Genomic DNA, 20,686 nt, shown 5'->3' with positions numbered 1-20,686 from the left:
TTAACATAATAGGATCATGGGAGGAAATACGGACGAAGGTATTTTGGGCCAGAGAAGGGGACTGTCCTTCCCTTGGGATGTATAATATTCCACACTTAAATCTGTGTTTAAAAAAAAACATCAAAATGTGTTATTAGAGAAATATGAAACTTGCATAGAATGTTTTCATCCGGTCGATATGTGAGTTCACATTTAATTGCGTCATGTTAGCTGTTTGTACATGTATATTGCCTTTTAGTGGTTACTGTTAAAAGAGATTTGCTGCATCGCACATCTGCCTGTTTTTTTAAGGGTTAATTATCAGTTTAGTGACTAACATTAATATTTTCAAACTTGTTTGGGATATTTAGGGTATCACAATGCAGAAGATATGCAAATTTCCATCCCCTTAATGTGAATGTGAAACATCTGCTTTATTAGTACACATTTAGTCTGATTTAGCTAATGGAAAACTAAAAGGTGCTGGTGGATATTCCGGCAAATGTCTGATAATTAGCTTTAAGTAATGGGTCTCAGATATTTGGTTTCTGAGCAGATGGTTTATGTACTGAAAGGATAAGAATCGGGTTTTTTTTAGGGTTGTTTTCCTGATCTCTGTAAAAAGTATTTGAAATATTTCTTAGAAAACAATTTAATTTAATTGTTCATTACAAGAAACTCAATACTCTAAGGTGACTATACACTGTACATAGCAGATGTGCAAAATGCTCTTTAGAGTACAGAGTTCCACTCTCGTTAGGTTCGTTAGATCGTGCAGAGAAATCTTCTTAACGTTTATGTCCCATCTGAGACCCCGTAGCTTTCACTGCTGACGGATGACGATTTTAGCATCTAGTTGTCGAGAATATTTGGAAAAGAGTCATCCACTACAGTTTTTGTATAATTGGACGTTTTGTAATGCCTTTTTCCCCTGCTACGACTCATGTCAGCATGGGGAATAAGTTCACTTTTTGCCAGTTTTCAATATTTCTTTTTTTTATTTTATTTTAGCAGGATTTAGCTGCAATCAGAACTCAGACAACATAGATCAAGCCAATTTCTGTATCCTGTAATTGCTTTTTTGACAAAGAAAAGCTACTCTGTTGAGCAGGCAATCTTGTTTAGTACTTCACCCAAAAAGAGTAATGCCACAAGACCACCATCAACTGAGGTAATGCGGGATAAGAACAAGGGACACTGTCATAAGCAGGGCTGCCATACTGAAATACAACAGCCAAAAACTTGAAAAGGAACACAAGTGGTAACAAGGCTGCCCGAATGTCCCAACATTTCAAATGGCCAAAGGGATACCGGTGGGTTTTATCGGTGTGGTTAGATTCATGGTTAGGGGACTGGGCTTTACCATTTCTTGTATTATTTAGTGCCCTTTCTATAGCTATTCATGCAATTAAATGATTAATGATGATTCTCGCACATAGTGGAGGAAACGGTAAGGGTAGCTGATTTCAAGGAGGCTCACAAATAGTAAGGGAGGCCGAGGAAGATAGTACATGTGTAGAAGACCAGATATTCAGTCCAATTAAGGAGAAGATGAGCCACAATCCAAAAACAGGGTCCGAACAGCAGAGCTCCCTATGCAAGAATTTTGCTATCAGAAGGCACTTTCTTTCTCTCACATCTAAGCATATGGAAAACTTGATTTGTGTCATCGAAAAAAACATCCACAAATACATCTATCACATTGTTGAGGGTTTTTAAATACACAGTATTATGTGCTGTAAGTGGATAGCCAATAAGTATTATGGAGTCCAGTCGGTATCCCTCTAGGCAAAAAAAGAGCAAGGAGGTCGACGTCTGCACTCACCTTTTCACTTGAGGTGGTCCCCAATAGATTCCTGAAGGGGTGACGTACCCTACAAATAAAATTTGAGATGTCCCCAAGATGGGATGCACTGTAGGACACAATATTAAGCGGCTGTCCGTCCTTGGTAAGCTGTGATGCTGCATACATAGGTCAGTAATCACTTTCAGGAGTCAAAAATATTCAATACATGATGTATTACATATTAGGCTTTACCTCCCACTATTCTTTGCCAAGTGATATACTGTATAAGTATAAAGTATAAAGATAGGCTATGTTATACACAGCATGCATGTATGCTCCTTTAATTTAACGTCAACACGTGTAGTGTACTGCAGAGGATGGGGTATGATCAGTCCTAAAAGGCTTTCTCAGCTATAGTGTCAATATAAAGTGTCACATAGTGACATATAATAATCGAAACTCACTTTATCTGTATGGGAGCAGCCATCCTAATTTCCTGTTCTCAGAATCTGCATGATTATTCTTCCCCAGAATGTTATCGCTCAGCTAGCGTATAGTTGTTTATTGCTTCTGGAAGCCTTTGTAAGGGTGAGTGATGAAAAGGGAGATGGATTGGATAATGCAGGCTATTGATCTCAGCTTCCATGAGGACAACTTTTAAACTTAATGGCCCTGACCCAACGCTCCCAACTAGATTTAGTTTTAGTCTGTAAATACGGAATGGTCATTCTTTATACAAATCTGCAGTGAAATTCAGTGCTCCTAGCTAAATGCGCAACGACAAGCATTCTAGAGGTAAATAGTAACTGACTGGATCACACCAAAACCTGTGGTGTGAGAAAAACCAAACCACATAACCAACATTGAGGTCAGGGAAAGATCCAAAAACACATTGGACAGTTCCCTTGACAAAGCAAATGCTGATTACAGCAGTTGGCTGAGTTCCCAGACTTATACTGGGATCTCAACCAGCTTAATAATAACTGATCAGAGCCCAATTATTGAGTTGGCTGAGTTCCCAGACTGATTCTGGGATCACAGGTAATTGAAGGACAAAAATCAGAGATTAAATCGCTCAGCTGTGTATTAAACCCATATAGAACGCAACTGTTTCAAATTCTGTAAATAATAGACTGCAATAAACATTAATGAGAAGAGACAAATGATCCCACAAAACTAAGGGAGAGCCCAATAATTGAGCTGGCTATTATTGCCGCTAGGGCTGTTGATCCAGTCTTTTAGTGTGCAGCCGCATGCTATAAAAGTTTAGCGTGTAGACATGTGTATCTGGTAGGCGGCTGCACCATTGTGATTTATTGGCTACACTGCCAGAGCCAACTTTCACTGCCATTCTGTTTCACAACTATGCCAAGCATGTTCTAAAAGGTCATTGTCTTATTGCCTGTTTGTATAAGTGTGTGCTAAGTACTTGTGTGAATAGTTGCACAGATAGGAATATGGTTAAGGTTAACGAAAAGCGTTCTTCTTACTCTCCTCTGATCCTTGAGTCAAGTTCAAGTACAAGCCCCAATTGGGGGTAGATCACACATCTAATATCTTGCTGCTGTGTTCATTAATCATATGCTCTTTCCAATTCTTCCATTTTTCTATTCGTTTTGATTGACTCTCAAATACCATTCTCTGACAGGTCACTGTAAAAGCTTTGTAGTTCAGTACTGTTCTCCTCAAGCTCCAAATCTATTGTGTCACCATATGCTGTATAATATTTATTTAGATATACTTGAAGATTCATTCAATGTTATTTGTAGTCTGGCACTATTTACAAGTCATGATGGCACCAGCTGGCACCATTACATTGCATCTCAGAGTGTAGTCAAGGCCAGCCCTAGGATGGGGCCAGTGGCGCATGTGCATCTGGGTCCATGAAGGAACCAGTCTCATCCTAAATTGTCTAATTTTAGTAAAACAATGTAACAAAGCTTGGACAGAACACTTACTTTCAGTAACATCACTGGAGGGATTTCTCAATGGGACAGAGACCCTTCTTAAGTAGACAGTTACATTTGGAATATTTTTATTGCCTCTTTTATATCTTTATTTAAAAAAAAATTTAAAATCCACAAGTTATTTCTCACCAAGCTTTGCAAATCCTAGGACCAGCCCCAAACTTAATAACCATTCCCTACATCTCAGACCACCTTCGGCTATGCTGGCTGATTTATTATATTAATTTTGTATGTACCCTATTATAATACATACCCATGCATGATGCACATGCAGTACAATATATTAAATACCGTTATGTCTTTGAAATGTCAATATTTCAATATCTTTCCTCAAATAACTGTCATTTAGAGCTTAGTCATGCTGAAAGGAGAAAAATAATCAATAATGTTGTAGAGGCATCAGTGATGCAATCGCTTGAATATGCATGCTGTGAAGTCAAAATATGTAGATTGTCCCAGTCCCACTGAATTAGCAAGTACCATTTGGGAACACCTCTTGGTGAGCTCGAGGTCGTCTTCTTCATACGTTAATCAAAGTGAAGATGAGTGCTGCGGTGATCCAAACTGTACATGAAGACCTTCTTAGGGGGATTGGGTCCAGAAGGCACACGCCACTCCCCCCACCAATACTGGACTGAGTCTTCGGGGGCTCAGCTTCACTATGGTTTCAGATGACCCAATGGTGCTTAACTCACTACCAAAACCTGAAATCAATCGTGCTCTGACTCTGAAAAAACTGAAAAGTGTCAGTGCCAAATAAAGTGCCAGTGAAGATATCACATGGACCCAGCCAATGGCTGGTAAGATAAAAAATTTACCGTCCACAACCAGCCAATTGCCAGGGCAATTTAAGAGTGAGTACGAAAAAAAAGTGCATCACAAGGGGATCCGAGGTGAATGCAAGACGCTTACCAACCCGTGCAATGCTGTGAAGTCAAAATATGTACATTTTCCCACTGAGTTAGCAAGTTTGTACTCTTTAAGATGTCTAAATGGTTGTCTTCACAATTCATCAGGCTTAGAGAGACACCTGCTGGTGAGGATGATGCATTACCATATTGATACAAAAAATTAAGGGGGTAGTAGAAGGATTATTATCTCATCTACAGACAAGCCAAAAGGCTTGTTTTGCCTTCAGAAATATCATGGTGCTGCCACAACCACAAGGCATTCTGGGCAATAGTGATGTCCGGATCATGAACGAATCGTTCTTTTTATACGATTCTTTTCAGTGATCCGGATGAATCTGTTCAGTAGACTGAACGATTCATTTGTAGCAGTTCAGTATGTGAATCATGCAGTTGTAACCTGATCCTAGAGCGAGTCATCTGCAGAGGAACGATGACTCATAGAGTCAGAGTCGTTCAAAGATTTGAATCATTCAACGATATGAATCTTACACAAATAAATACAGTAATAATCTTCACTGCTGCAAGAACTTAAACTCCCATTAGTTTTAAGGGATCCCTTGAAAGTAACTACCAGATGTACAACACAGCTTTTAGACTAAACTTGGACAGAGAGATCACCACTCACAGACAGCTTTTTTTTTTTTTTTTTTTTTTTTTTTTCTTGGAAGCCCGAGGTGCGTGCTCCTTTGGTGCCGCATTCTGTGCACAAGGCAACAGAAGCCAGACTACGATTCCGAGTTCCCTCACGGAGAACTCGGACAAATTCCAACCCCCCCCCCATGGGAGGGTCGGATCTTGAGTCTCACCCCGAAGAGTGAGACTCCTTGCTGGGTTTGTAGAGAGAGGAAGGGGCCAGAAGGCTCTCAATCCTCCTCCAGCAAAGTCCAGGCTTCACTGCCTCTTAAAAAGAAAACAGTGTCCAAAAACGTGGGATCAAAATCGTGTGCCATAGAATCGTGAGGGCCAAGCCGTGAAATTTAGCAACCGTGAATCAAATAAGGGGGGCAAATTAATAGGCACTCGTGAAAACGAAGTGAATTATATAAATAAAGAAAAATAATTTAAGGACAGACCATTGTTGGCCTGCCGGATTCAAAAATATAAACTTAACCCCAGGACCAGAAGGTACTCACAGACAGCTGTTTTACCCCTAATGGGACTTACCAACATGAGGTTGCAAAACCAGCTTAATGCTAGAGGCTTGGGGTAGCCTGAGAAATACCAATCACAAAAGTTATGGTGAATAAAGGTGATGGAAAACCCTTCCACTTAAAATTAAGGGGGTAGTAGAAGCATTATTAAACACTCATCTACAGATACCAGACAAGCCAGAAGGCATGTTTTTTCCTCAGAAATCTCATGTTGCTGCCACAACCACAAGGGATTCTGGTTAGGCGCATGCAAATAAGGTCAGTAATGTTAAGTGGAAGGGTTTTCCATCACCTTTACGCACCATAACTTTTGTGATTGGTATTTCTCATGCTTCCCCAAGCCTCAAGTGTTAAGCTAGCATCACAACCTCATGCTGATGTGTCCCATTATAGATGAAACAGCTGCTACAAGTGCATCTCTTACCTGAGTTTTGTCAAAGGATGTTTTGTACAGCGGGCAATTACTTTCAAGAGATCCATGTAGATATAGAGGCAAAAGGTGATTAGTATCGACCTTATTTGCATGCGCCTATCCAGAATCTCTTGTGGTTATGGCAGCACCATGAGATTTCTGAGGGAAAAATCAAGCTGTCTGGTGTCTGTAGATGAGTGTTTAGTAATGCTTCTATAACCCCCTTAATTTTAAGTGGAAGGGTTTTCCATCACCTTTACCCACCATAACTTATGTAATGGTATTTCTTGGCTACCCCAAGTATTATGCTAATTTCATAACCTCATGCTTATGAGTCCTATTAGGGATGAAACCGCTGCCCATGAGAGGTGATCTGGGTATTGTACCCCTTACCCAAGTTTTGTCGAAGGCTGTCTTGTACAGTGGGCAATTACTCCCAAGGGATCTGCATCTAAAGTGGATATAGTTTATCAGTTTTAATTCAAGTTTATTTTTAATAAGCTCTTTGTTGTGTGTGGATACTTTTCCCCCCACATGCCTTAACATTTTTTTTGTAGCTTAGTAAGTGGTGCAGTTTAACAACTACTTAGTCACTGTTTTTGTGACTATGATTGTATTTGCATAATTGAAAAAATAAGTCAGAACGAGTTCAAATCATTTTATATTTATTGAATATTAAATAGCTCATTTTTACTACAGTTACATATATGCACCATTTACTAAGCTACACATACAGAAAAAATGTTAAGGCATGTGGGGGGAAAAGCATCTGGACATAATGAACAGCTTGTTAAAAATAAACACAAATGGGATGCAGTATTTGGACATCACCAGTTGGTGGCAGCACTTTCTTTTTTATTTTAGCGGTCATGTTCTATTGCATGTGATTGGTTGTCCTTTGTTATTATTAGCAGGAGCTGTATTTCGGGATGTTTTTCCTGAAAGATTGTGTATTATCGTTCTAAGCTCTGAAATTAATCATGAACAAATCTATGTTGTGATATTATATGCAAACAAAAGTTTAAGAACAATTTTATTGCTCAAACATTTTATAGCCTGGCCTCAGGTGTGTTCCAGCTTGACTGTGTCTTTAGTTTTGCTTGACTTACTTTACTTTTACAGAAAAAAAATCTCAATCAACATTTTAGCCTGATTATAATCAAAAGTACAGATATCCAATAGATTTACATTTAAGCTTTCACAAGTCTTGGTTAATATCCCACTATGCACACATGACCAAGGAGGCTCACGTCTGAATTTATCTTTACTCTTAGGGTGAGCCCAGACACGGCCCTCCTTGTTCATTTGTGCCTAGAGGGATACCAACCGAACCCTGGGATTGATGGTTAAACAGAACAGAAGAAATTTGCCTTGTACCGTATTTGCTCGATTATAAGACGACCCTGATTATAAGTCGACCCCCCCAAATCTGAATATTAATTTAGGAAAAAAAGAAAAAGCCTGAATATAAGACGACCCTATAGGAAAAAAGTTTTACCAGTAAATGTTAATTCATGTAAACTATTTTTTTAATAAAAGCTATGATTAAGAAAAATATTTTGGTTTTATTTCCTTCTATTTTCCAACCTGCCCCCCCAGTTATGCACATCTGCCCCATAAATGCCTTATACCCCCTATATGCCACTGTACCCCATGATATGCCTTTTAACCCTCTAAATGCCACTGTGCCCCATGATATGCCTTTTAACCCTATATGCCACTGTGCCCCATGATATGCCTTTTAAGGGGGTTAAAAGGCATTTCATAGAGCACTCTGCCTCCAGAAATGCCTTATGCCCCCCATTTAACACTCCCCGCCCCCCCCAACTTACCGGTGCTTCTGAGTCCCCTGTCATGTAGCCGGGGCAGCGTGTAGATGTCTTACGCTTACGCTGCAGCCGGAAGGAGGCGTGGCTAGCAGCGGGGGTTGTCTGCGTCCATCGCGCAGACCTTCCCCGACTGTCAGAGACTGATCTCTGACAGCCGAAGAAGGTCTGCGCGATGGACGCAGACAACCCCCGCTGCTAGCCACACCTCCTTCCGGCTGCAGCGTAAGCTGTCTACGCGAATCACGTAGACATCTACACGCTGCCCCGACTACATGACAGGGGACTCAGAAGCACCGGTAAGTTTGGGGGGGGAGAAACAGGAGGATCCAGGTCGCCTGCAGCTGCGGGGGATCTGGATCTTAGTCGTCTCATATTCAGACCTATTTGAGGTCTGATTGTAAGACGACCCCGATTGTAAGACAAGGGGTATTTTTCAGAGCATTTGCTCTGAAAAAAACCTCGTCTTATAATCGAGCAAATACGGTATTTTGCTTCTGGACTGCCATTTTTGTCAGGATCAGATTGATATGTTGATAGAGATTTTTGCTCTAGAATGACACGCGTGAGCTAAAAAACTTGAGTTACTCCCAAGAGAGGACACACCAGAGGGCAAGCTGCTACCTCTTCCCAGTAGAGTTGCTCTCAAACCTGTTTGTATGTTTCTTTTTCATGCTAATGGATCTCTTGAGGTCCTTCTTGTTTATCCGTGCCTAGAGGGATACCAACCGGACCTCACTGGTGAGCAAACCTGGGTACTTGTGGGCTACGGCAAGCCAGTGGGTGGTCCCGCGGATATCATAAGCTTTCCTGCTGACATCACGGCAAATACCCCAATTTAAAGGGGGAATGGGCGTGGGATGTTGTGGAAGTCACTCCCAGAGGATTCGGGTTTTCACCTGGAGAACTGGAGAAGTGGCTCATGAGGTCAACATCTGTGGTCTTCGATTCCCTTGTGCAGAGTTTCAGTTTTATATTTCCCTTTTAGACAAATCCAGACTGATACATTTATGAAGATTTTTTTTCTCTGCATTAACAAACGAAAATGTGAGAAAAAAAAGTTAAGCAGGGATGTGGTAGACTTTTAACTGGCTGTCTGTTCTCAAACCTTTTTTTATGTTTATTTTTCACCCATGCAACTAAAAAATAATACTGTTCACTACTTATAAAGTTAACATTTACATTATCCAATAAATTATATTATTACTATTTTGAATCTACTAAAATGCTATAGATTGTACCTTCTAAACATGTGAAAACCGACATTTAAAAGAATTGGTCACCCTTACACTTGCAGGTGGGTCTGGATGGATTGTAGCAGATCCATGTTGGGATCCATGATGAATGAGCATCATTACAGGGAACGCAATACAAAATACCGGCAACCATCAACAGAATTTAATAAGAACCATTCGGCCCATTTAGTCTGCCTGTTTTCTTCTCCTGTAAAGACTCAGACCTTAATAGGTACTTAGTCTTGTCTTACTGTATCGTCTACAGTATCCAATGGAGCAGATAGACTTGAGAAGAGAAAATGCACTTTTCATTTTTTTGGATTTGAATTATGTCCTCATTATAATATCACCATGGAATCTGATTTAAATAATTTTAATCAAATGTAATAATATGCCCTATTTAAATAAAATGTAATAATAATGTAAAAGAATTAACCACCACCAGTGAATTATCAGTCTGCTCCACCGCCATATGATAGTTTTGTCTGATTGTTACCATGTGTATGGTAATGGCTACCATTATTTCTGTGTCTGTATAATCTCTGACTTTTTGACACCTAAATTGATAGTACATGTGTGTTCTCTGTTATTGTGTTGCAATGATAGTGATCATACCTAAGATAAATGGTTCAATATTAGGGGTTATCACCCTAGGTATCCTGCTCTTGATATATATATATATATATATATATATATATATAGTAGCTATGTATGTGTCTATATCCTTGGAAAACCCCATACAAACAACAAACAAATAAAAGTTAATATTAAAACACTTTGGTAACAAAATGCCGGGTTAAAAACGTGAATTTTTTTAGTGGCAAAAAAAGAAACGAAGCTCCAATTTCCTGTTACATTTTGTTTATCAGTCGACAGCATATGTTACATACCATGGTAAAGATAGCCAACGCTGTGATGGCATGTCGCCCAGTTCTATACTTTTTACATATTTAATAAACGAGAACAGCTTTTTGTATATATCCAAACATTGAATGCGTTATATTTTCCATATGTGTTTACTAATAGTTGAAAATTAAATGTGTGATTATCATCCTTTCTCCGCTTTTTTTGACTCTACTGCCTTTGTTCCGTTTGAAAAATATACGAAGATGATATTTTCTTCATAGTCTTATAGTATTATATGTACTTGGTTGCTGTATTAGAGCTGTCTGCCTCACTGGACTCCCGGATTGTAACCCTACACAATGCTACTGCCCCTGACCACTCTCTGCCTGCCCTGACCTTTGCTAACATGGACACTCCACTCCACCATTGCTGACCTCTGCAATGACCCTCTGATCCCTTCTGATTCTGCAGTCTACTCTCTTCTTCTCCAAACACTAATACTCTTGCTCTACTTGGCACTATTCTTCTCTAGTTGTCATGCCTCTCTGATTGCACTTTTTACATCACCCCTTCCAGAAACCCATTATCTTTGCTTCTCCTCTCAATTGTCATAACCTATGGCTCGTTGTAGGACTGTAGGATTCTGTTCTCACTTTACACTTCCTCCCTTGACAAATAATCCCATCCCTTGCTTTACAGTATGAACTGTATGTTGAAGACTCTCAGATTTACCTTTCTTCTCTCTGCTTCTTGCCTTCCCTCTTTCATGGTGTCTTTAAATTCCTCACCTGTTCTTAACTGGATGGCTGCATGACCCCCAAAACTCAGTTTAATATTCCTTCTCTTCAGTGCTAACATTCCTTTTATCATTTCCTTTGTCATCATCGGTGCACCCATCATCCCTAGCCCACACATAGGCTGCCTCCATACCTGGGAACTCTCCGGGTTTCGCCAAGATAATTATGGGAGAAGCACCGCTTCAACACTCAAATGCTCCGGGTCTCGAGAGCGGGGTCCTGACACCCCCCCACTCCCCGCCCATTTCTCCTTTAAATGGGGGTGTTTCCTGTGATATCAGTAGGAACACCCACTGACATTGGCGGGAATGCCCTCAATGTCAGAGGGAACGCCTGCGACTTCAGTGGGCAGTCCTGGCTGCATCCCTCAAGGATAGTCCCCAGGGAGCCGGAGCCCACAAGTTCCCAAGTATGGTTTCTTGGTGTGAACATTAACTTTGTTTCTATAAGTCAAAATAGTTACTTATGCCCCATATACCTATTGTACATCACAATATGATGGCACTATATAAATAAAAATAACTCACCTTCAATTCATAATTGGTAAATATATATTTTTAAAATATTAGTTTCATATTATTAAATCCTTAACACAATATATAGTTGGTTTTTTTTGTAATTTAGGGCTTTAAAATTTTCTTTCCTCTGTTCCCATGGGAAAAAAACTGAAAAAATACATGTACCTAGCTTGAGATACAAGAAAATTCCTGCACTAGATTTTTTTTTGCCTAATTAAATTTGCCTTCAGCAAAGCACATAGATTGATGTGGAACAGTTCACAATTAAACCATTCATAATTACTGACCACAAGGAATACACTGCAGATGCCATGAAACCTTATGAAAATATATTACCTGTCTCTTTTTTCTTTAAATTAAATTTTGTCCAGAAAAATATGTCCTATACATTTTACACTATTTAACCATGTATGCATTTTAAAGAAAAATATATGGATCCTAAAAATGTAATTTCTGTTTGCTAACACAGCGAGTGATTATAATCAAGAGTTCAGGGCTAACAATTGCGTAATACTCAAGTTATATTTATTCTAGGAAACAAGCCTTTATCCAACGACCACCCAAATGTCATTAAAACATCTGGAAAATGTTTAGAGCAAATAGCCTTCCTAAATGCACTTATTCTGCTGTTTGATGACCGGACCAGAACACCTCTGAATAGCTGACTGGATCATCAATTGAGGTGCAGGCACTTCATGAAAGCAGAAACTAATGGCTACTAGAGCCAGAAACTCAAAGTATACTGTGAAATTAGCATGGATTTCCTCCAGCACTGTATGATGGGTGAACAAGTAGTGCATCACATAACAATTTGGACTTACAGATACAAAAGGTAAGGAGGACGCTGCTCAATTAATCTTACAAACTAAAATTGGAGCCATTGCTACCCCGTGGTGTTCCAAAGTTATTAGTGGTCTTCACACTGGGGTAGTTGGTGGCTGTTATAAGACTATCATTAGGCAATGGAAGTGCGGTTGATTTCTTGAGTTACTATTTTTTTGTTGTTCTTGGCCCATTTAAGCAAATTAATCATTTTTATTTCAGATTCCAATTGTTCCCAAAGCTTGGAAAAGCAACTGTCTGTACTCAGATATAAGGTATGAGGTGATCAGTAGTTCCTATGAAGCTTTTACCGAAATGCTCACCTCAAGGCCTGCGCTACCTACCTTACCACGCTGAGCAGTCACCAAGCCATCAGGTGAGCAGTACGATCATACGCAAACCAACAGCTCTAAACAAGGTATTTTGTATGTGACCCCAAACTTTTGGGTATATTATATATGTGTGTATATTATATAACTACAAAGTGGTGGATCTTAAGCATTTTAGCAGCATAGTTTACCTGTTAAATACTTATCCTAAATAACGGATAAGGGACAAACCCTTTCACCGTTCCATTGAAAAGAGCACTTAGTTTAATTCAATGCCGAAGTATCACTGCAAAGATAAAAAGCAATCTTTCTGGTTTCACTTTGATTCACTATTTCACTGAGAAAGTGAGAAATAATTCATACATAAAACAAATGACTTTTTTTCTAAAGATTTATTGAAGCACAGACAGGTTCTCTGCATGATGCCTGGAAATAAAATGCTTTCCATTGGAATTTAAGAATTTTTAAAAACAGTATCGCGGCACAAGATATTGCTATGATAATGTTTGTAAACTAAACTGTAGTAAAATCACTGTCTGTCCTTCAAAAGGGACTTCACGCTGCGAAAACCAATACATGAATTCTCCTATAGCTGATGTCTATCTTGGGCTCTTGAATTATATGTGAAAGGCACTTGAAAGCTGGTTTTCTTGGAAGTTGAAACACAAGAGACAGGATTACTGAGCTGGTAAAGGTTCTAGGCTCCAAAAGGCACAAAATTCAGTTTTCACTCGAGGTCATCGTGATGCTGGGAAGTTTCATTAATGACCTGTTCAATGAAAATAGCACAATTAACAGATTAGATAATATAGTGGTATACATTTACAAACATAATATTGTTCTACCTATGCAATCAGAAATACATAATAACATTGTTTTCCTTATATATCTGTACACATTATTAGAAGGGATGAGTATTCTTGCACATATACACTAATGTTCATATATTTTTTTTTTAATTAACGGGTCCAACTGCAATAATGTGTGACAACCAGAGCTTAATCTTATTTGAAAAAAACCTCTCCATGGTCCATGGTCTTCTGAGGAACAACACCTAGAACCCGTGAAGCCCCTCTGTCACTTTACACACCTTTGTACAGCTCACTGTTGGAAACATATTTTTGGTTAACCCCAAGTAAGTGGTTTTTAGACCAACCTGTCCGTCTCTGGTCTCGACAGTCTTGATCAGAAGTGTTCTTTTGGAATGGGAGTCCACAATTGGGTGGGAGTCCAGATTGGTTTCTAGAAGAAAACAAGGGTTAGAGCAACTGTATAACATAATATGATGGCACTGTTTGTTGGATTGGGTAAAATGGGTTGATTATAATTAAAAAAAAAACATGTATATTTACCTCTCATGCTCATGGTGGAAAAGGAATGAACAGGGATGCTAATTCTGGAAAAAACAAAACATTGTTCCGTGAGACAGACATAAAATATAAAAAACTAAAATAGGTTAACTTTAAAAATAGCATAGTTCAATAACTGATTGGCTTATCATTTCATTGGATAGCAATAAATGGTTAAGGAAATCTCCTCTAGTAGTAAATTAGCACTATTCAAAGAGATTACATGAATAGTGTGACATCTCTTATATTAAAAAGAAATATATTTGCCTTAAATTATTTTCATCATATATTTTATTTTAGTCTTTTTTTCTGCATGATGAGTCTGAAACTCAATTGTCAATTGAAACTAGGCATCATTGAAAGGAGGCATCATCGAAGTCTTTGATCTCATGAGGATAAAGCAGCAGACATTCTAAACATGTGCATCTAAATCACCTGCTCTCTTCTCCTTCCAGCAGTTTCCGGTAGGTAGCGATCTCAATATCTAGAGCCATCTTTACATTGAGCAGATCCTGGTACTCGCGTAGGTGGCGAGCCATTTCCTCCTTCATGTTCTGGATCTCATCTTGCAGGCGGTTGATAGTGTCCTGATAGTTAGCAGCTTCCAAAGCAAAGTTATCTTCCATCTCACGCATCTGGCGCTCGTAGGATTCATTCTGCAAGAGTGATGACAATACCAATTAAAGATGACCACATATATATAATATATTACGTATGTGTGCGTGTATATTGGCTATACTACATTAATCCAGTCTTTTATTTATGGACTGCCTGTATAATGTATAATATAAAGTATAGCAATACATTATGCACACTCTTTTTTTTTTTTTTGCTTAGGCAGACTCTCCATAGTGCATTATAATGTCGGTAAGTTACTTTGTGCATTCTAATTACGAAAATAATCTTTCGTTATAAAAACAAATAAGCTCCGTAAGATCAATACGATTCATAAAAGATCTTACAATTAAAACACAAGTGATTTCAGACCCCGTGTATTTTGGTATCCAGTGGCTTCTGTATCAGTTTTTAGAAGGAAATGTTTATTTTACTCACTGATCCTTTCATTGCATCCACTTCGCAGGTGAGGGACTGGATCTGTCTACGGTAATCGGCGGTCTCCTGCTTGGCCTGACGCAAGGCATCATTGTTGCGGTTCGCAGCTTCAGAAAGGTCAGCAAACTGTAAAAAATAGAGATTGAGGACATTTAGAAATCAGAGTGCCATTGCCATATCTTTTCAAAATTATGCTTAATAGATCTTAAAAAGAACTGTGGCCCAGGCTTGTGTCCTCATGATGTACCTTGGACTTGTACCATTCTTCGGCATCCTGGAGATTTTTAGCAGCAACGTTTTCATACTGCTGACGGACATCGCGCAGGGCAGCAGTAAGGTCAGGTTTGGCAACATCCATGTCAATTTGGACATGAGAATCCTGAATCTGGAGCTGAAGCTCACGGATTTCCTAGAAATATTTCAAAATTTAACAAGGAATTATTTTTTTCAGCATAAATCATGGGTATTTAGTTAAATGTTGTTTTTAAAAATGATGCAAGAATTGGGAAGTCCACTTTATTACATTTAAGATATATTGCATGTTTTACCTCATCATGCAGTTTCTTTAAGAATACGATCTCTTCCTGCAGGGATTCAACTTTACGTTCCAGATCAATGCGTGCTAAGGAAGCGTTGTCCACATCCTGATTGAAAAAAAATGCTGTCATTAGTATTCATAATTAGAACTGTGGATAGGTATATTGCTTGGACAATGGATATATATATATATATATATATATATATATATATATATATATATATATATATATAATTGGGATTTATCACAAAATAAATCTTTTTAATTTTCTTGTTTTTTTTTTATCTGATCACCTATAGGGAAATTGCCACCATCACAGCTTCTAGCATAATTAAATACTTCTACTAAAACTATCGACAGCCTGCCCTTAAAGATGATGAATGATGACTTAATGGGAAAGAATGACCGGTCAAATCCTGAGTTTAAGAAGGCTGCTCGTAGGAAGGGGTTCTAATATGTATATACATTGTTATTGTATAAAAGCCTTTAGGACGACTGAACTGCAACATGTAAAAAAAAAGTGTTGTAATTAACAGTTAAATTCTCTACAAATACCAAATTTATTGTTTTGTTGAATAAAAAAAATAAGTGCACTTGTTATTTAAAAAAAAATGTATGCCTTTAAGAATGTCAACTGAATACAAAGGAAATGAAAGTATTCTGTCTTCTCACGCATTTGGACATTCTCATTGTTTTCTCCTGAATACATCATTCATTCATTCACTTCTCTCTTATGTCCTGCTCCTTTACATATGAAAGCAATGGTTACAGATCCTTGTGAACAGAGAACGGCTAAGAATATTACGTCTTTCATTAGTCCTTAAAGGAAGCTTTAAGGAACATGATGATGTAACCTTTTTTATTTATTTCCATCCTAAAATTTTGACATTTGGTCAAATAAATTATATTGCTTTTCTTTAGTACATTTATGCATCACAGGCTAATGTTCATTATTTTCAAGGGGTTGAAAATAATGCGTCCATAATCACTAAATAGAGAAATAGTTAAAACCACTTAATGTTTTTTTCTGAGACATTAGATATTATATAATGTGATGTGAGACATCTGTCATTAGAAAAAAAATAAATTACAATTTTTTTCAGATATAATTGAAAAATAAAATACTGAGCTCTGTTTGAACGGATGAGTAACAGATCTATTGTAAGGGTGAGACCAGTTGCCATGTCGCTTATCTCTTGATTGCACAACTTTTCATTTTAATACATTTCGGTCAGTTAGCCGTCACCCATGCCAGATATACATATGCAATATACACATGGGTTCCTCCCTCCGCAGCAAAGTCTAGCAATGAACCAGGATATTACATTTCATTAAACTGTTCTATTTCACATATTAACAAAATAAATTAAATGTATACTTTTAAAAGAAAAAAAAGTTGAGTGATTTTGCGTTCTATAATAAAGTGCATTTTCCATACATGGGTGATCAACGCAGTTACAAAGCAAAGAAACTCCAATGATCGATCATACATATATGTTTAATTCTCTGTATCTGGGGATGAATAAAAGTTTCCCGACTTGAAATAAAATTCCATTACTGCTCGTAACAATTACTTTTGGAGCACAAAGACGCCTATTATTTCTACCCACTGCACTTGTTCTAATTCCTGTTTCTGCATTCCAGAATGAAGCCGTGAGAAACCACTGATGCTGGACAGCAAAGGAAACAGATGGCCGCCTTTTTTTTTTACTTATTGGAGCCCATTCCATTCTGAAGCACTGGTGGGATTCTCCTTTGAAAGGCAATGAGAATGGAAATGAAAGACGGGAGCTTTCACTCGGATCACACACAAAATATTCCCCGTATCTTTTGTGATATGGACTTTTATAACATGATAAATATAAGTATATGGGGGAGCGGGTTCCTGATCGTTTCCAAACTTTCTTAACCCCTTAAGGACAATGGGTGGTCCCCAAACCCATTGAAAATAATGCATTTTGAGCCCGTACATGGACGGGCTTTGTCATTAGGGGTTAAAATGAAATTAAGTTATTAGATGCATACATTTTTCTATTGTCAGTTTATTATGATGCGTATATAAGGTTTAAATTTTAAGGTGCTGAATCATCTTCTAAAAAGCAGCAATCGTATGTATATATGTGTAAATACAGGCGTGGGGACTACATGCACCACTTCCTGTTTGCCTATGCAAATCGGTGATAAGTAGATAAGATGGCCGCCTCTTTTGGCATTCATATTATCTGTAGCCACTCCCAAAATTTCCATCCGGGAAAGTGATTCGTCTACATTAGGGCCATAGATAAGGCGACTAACAGAAGGATGCACGCACCTCAGTGTAATTTAAGGGTCACCAAGAGGCCCAACATGGTTTTGTACTATATGACACACTGTCACTTGTGGTTGGACAAATACAAGACACACAACAGTACAACCAGAAATATGTAAAGTAAGTTAAATAGGACATGTCGCAATTTGGTAACCCTTCCATTTCATGTATGTACCCTATTCTGGATGTAACTGGATGTGGATGGGTCACCCACTTATCTTGATGTTTAGTAGGATGTAGACACTATTGTACTATTCTGTTAATCTATTTGAGTTGTGTCCTGCTATCTGTTATCTGTCGACTTATGAACACATATGAATTAATGTGATGAGGCTGTACCTAAATAAGGAAAATTATATTTATGAATTACTTTTTACACTTGTATTTGGCTCTTTATAAGATGTAAAAACCCTGATGGAAAATAAAATTCAAGCCAAGGCCCAACAGCCAGATCCTGGAGTGAATTAAGAGATCATGAAAACCTCCCATAGATAATGTTAAATGAAAGTAAATGGTTTCTTAGAACACAATTATACAATGTCTGTGTGACATGTGACTTGGATATAAAGATTGGCATCAGTCCTCCAGCTGTTTTATTCTTTTAATGCATTCAGATTACCACCAGGGGGCTTTGAAAGCCAAAGTAAGGGAGCTTTTGTGTATGGGAGGAAAAGGGGGGTGTTGGAGAGCATTTCATGAGTCTGTATTTCACAAACCTGTCTGAATGACTGCAAGTTGCTTTCCGCTTCTTCCTTCTGTATGATTTCATCTTGAAGCCTGAAGTCAAGAACAATATGTTGCAAATAAATATACTTTCCAATTGCCAGCTAACATCCCACCAGGTGCAATGCAAAGTCTACCAGGCTGAAGGGGTCTACAGAAGCTAAAACAACTATTTAGTGTAGATAATATTTTCACTGATAATAGTCCAATATAAGTAAATGTCATGAACTATCATTGCACACACACTCACATTCATTAATAGCTTTGTTATATAGTGTGTTCAGTTTAAAGGGATGGATTTAGAAGATGCATCAAATGCCGAAATACTATATAGTAGGGGATATGCATGTATTCAGTAATTTGTGAAAAGTTGGATCTTAGTTTTATCTCAGCCACTTCAAGTGTGATGGAAAACTTGGAGACAACCACCCCACCCCACACACACAATTTATCATGATTCAAGGCATACAATAAATCTGAAAATCATTATTGAAGGTTCTGCCCCAAGATGGAGGACATGAAAGTTTGAATGGACTGCCACACCCATCCAGAAAATGAGTCACAAAACCAGACACTCTGTCACAACCAAGATATTTGGCCAGTGCTGGGCTTTGTGCCTCTATCCCTCCTCTTCTCATTTAGCCTCCCCACCTATTAATTATCTTGCATGGTTGGATTTTTTCATTCTTGCTGCTGGTCCAGCAGTATAAACATGATAAGCCACAACATTAACCCTAAAAAACATCAGCAGCCCTGCCATATTTTAATAATCCTTTGGCATTGATGTTTCTACCTCTCTGGACAACAGGGAAAGTTGTCTCCTGATGTTCTCCCAGCTTCTTCTCCATCCCTTGCATGGGATGTTAACCATTACCTACTTCCATTAAAGCATGTTTCCAGAACTAGCATTTTATGTTTCATTTTTTTAATACCTAGTATTGTCTCCCTTTTAATACTCTTTTTAAGACAAAGGTTTTTTGTTTGGTTAAAGATCACTTAGCATTATTTCTGATGACCAGTTGTAAATCTCTTATTTAAGACACAGCCTCATCTGAACCATCATCTGAAATTGAACGTTCCATGCAGATCAGATAAATTAAGTTACCACAACTCTAAATATTATATTCTAAATACCAGAACATGAATTATATTAGCTAAGCCACTCACATTGATAAAGAAAACAGTTATAACTACAATGCAGAAGCCTTACTTCTCTCTCAGTCGCTGAAGATCATCTTCGATGTTGTCTCTGTCTACCTCCACTCTGGCTTTCTCATTAGTGAGAAGGTCCACTTGTCTGCGAAGTTCCCTCATCTCTTCTTCATAGAGGTCTCCAACTCTGGAGGTTCCCTTCCCTTTCAGCTGATCCAATTCAGCCAGGAGGATTTTGTTCTGCTGCTCAAGGAACCGAACTTTGTCAATGAAGTTGGCAAACCTGTCGTTGAGTTCTTGCATCTCAGCCTTCTCGTTGGTCCTGTTGGCTTTAAACTCAAGGTTGATGGCATCTGCCAGGGAGAAGTCAACGTTGTCATAATTTCTGGCCGGCGGCAGGCTGCTCCTCAGCCTCACAGAGGATGACTTGTAGATGGCCGGAGAGGCAGATGTTGAATATACCCTGGTGCTACTGAAACTGCTGCCTCCAGGGCGTACGGAGCTGCCCAGGGTGTACCTGGTGCTGGGGGTCACATAACGACTCGAAGAGGAGCTTGATCTGGGGTTTCCCCCAAAGATTCTTTTGTACGAGGACTTGGTGGTGGCCATGCTGATGATGATGTGAGTTCAGGTTTTGTAAATCCTGCGATGTTGTATTAGTCGCCTCGCGTAGTCTCCCCGAGCAGCGCTGAAGCAGAAGAGAGCTGGCACCAAGGGTGGTATTTATAACGGAGATAACGGGACTCCCGCATGACCGATGCCACAGCCGACCAATAGGCTCTGCCCCTAGAGGACACTCGGCGCAGCCCTTAGCCAATAGAAATGCGCTGCAGCGGTTCTAAAACTTCTGCGAAGCATCTGACCAAGTGTTTTTCGAACGTCTTGGCTCTGGCGTTTGCTTTTTTTTCCCCAAAAAAAGAAAGTGCAGTCCCAGCCAGCAGCTGCAGCTCTCAGCCCGCAGTCCCCGAGCCTCCGGTGATACAT

The 20,686-nt window shown here is 38.8% G+C and overlaps 1 protein-coding gene across 1 annotated transcript; it reads right to left on the bottom strand.

Moving 5' to 3' along the window:
- Positions 1-13,306: 13,306 nt before the first annotated feature.
- LOC149280576 (vimentin-1/2) lies at positions 13,307-20,311 on the bottom strand. Its single transcript, XM_089500419.1, has 9 exons — positions 19,761-20,311; positions 18,544-18,604; positions 15,530-15,625; positions 15,229-15,390; positions 14,982-15,107; positions 14,364-14,584; positions 13,932-13,975; positions 13,736-13,821; positions 13,307-13,348 (listed from the first exon to the last, which is right to left on the bottom strand). Exons 1-9 carry the CDS (start codon positions 20,309-20,311, stop codon positions 13,307-13,309), a joined length of 1,389 nt encoding a protein of 462 aa, XP_089356545.1.
- Positions 20,312-20,686: the final 375 nt, after the last annotated feature.

This window comes from Sceloporus occidentalis, unplaced genomic scaffold (assembly GCF_023333645.1).
Source record: "Sceloporus occidentalis isolate IW3139 unplaced genomic scaffold, rSceOcc1.0.p SCAF_154, whole genome shotgun sequence".
In the NCBI taxonomy this organism is placed as follows: domain Eukaryota; kingdom Metazoa; phylum Chordata; class Lepidosauria; order Squamata; family Phrynosomatidae; genus Sceloporus; species Sceloporus occidentalis.
Note: the sequence above shows the minus strand (reverse complement) of the source record. Positions and strands in the feature narration are given on the sequence as shown.

Coding starts and splice junctions, on each gene's coding strand:
- LOC149280576 (XM_089500419.1), bottom strand. CDS start 20,311: ATGGCCACCACCAAGTCCTCGTACAAAAGAATCTTTGGGGGAAACCCC. Junction 14,585..14,981: donor TGGATGCAATGAAAGGATCA/GTGAGTAAAATA, acceptor TCACTCTTGCAG/AATGAATCCTACGAGCGCCA. Junction 13,822..13,931: donor TTCCACCATGAGCATGAGAG/GTAAATATACAT, acceptor GTTTTCTTCTAG/AAACCAATCTGGACTCCCAC.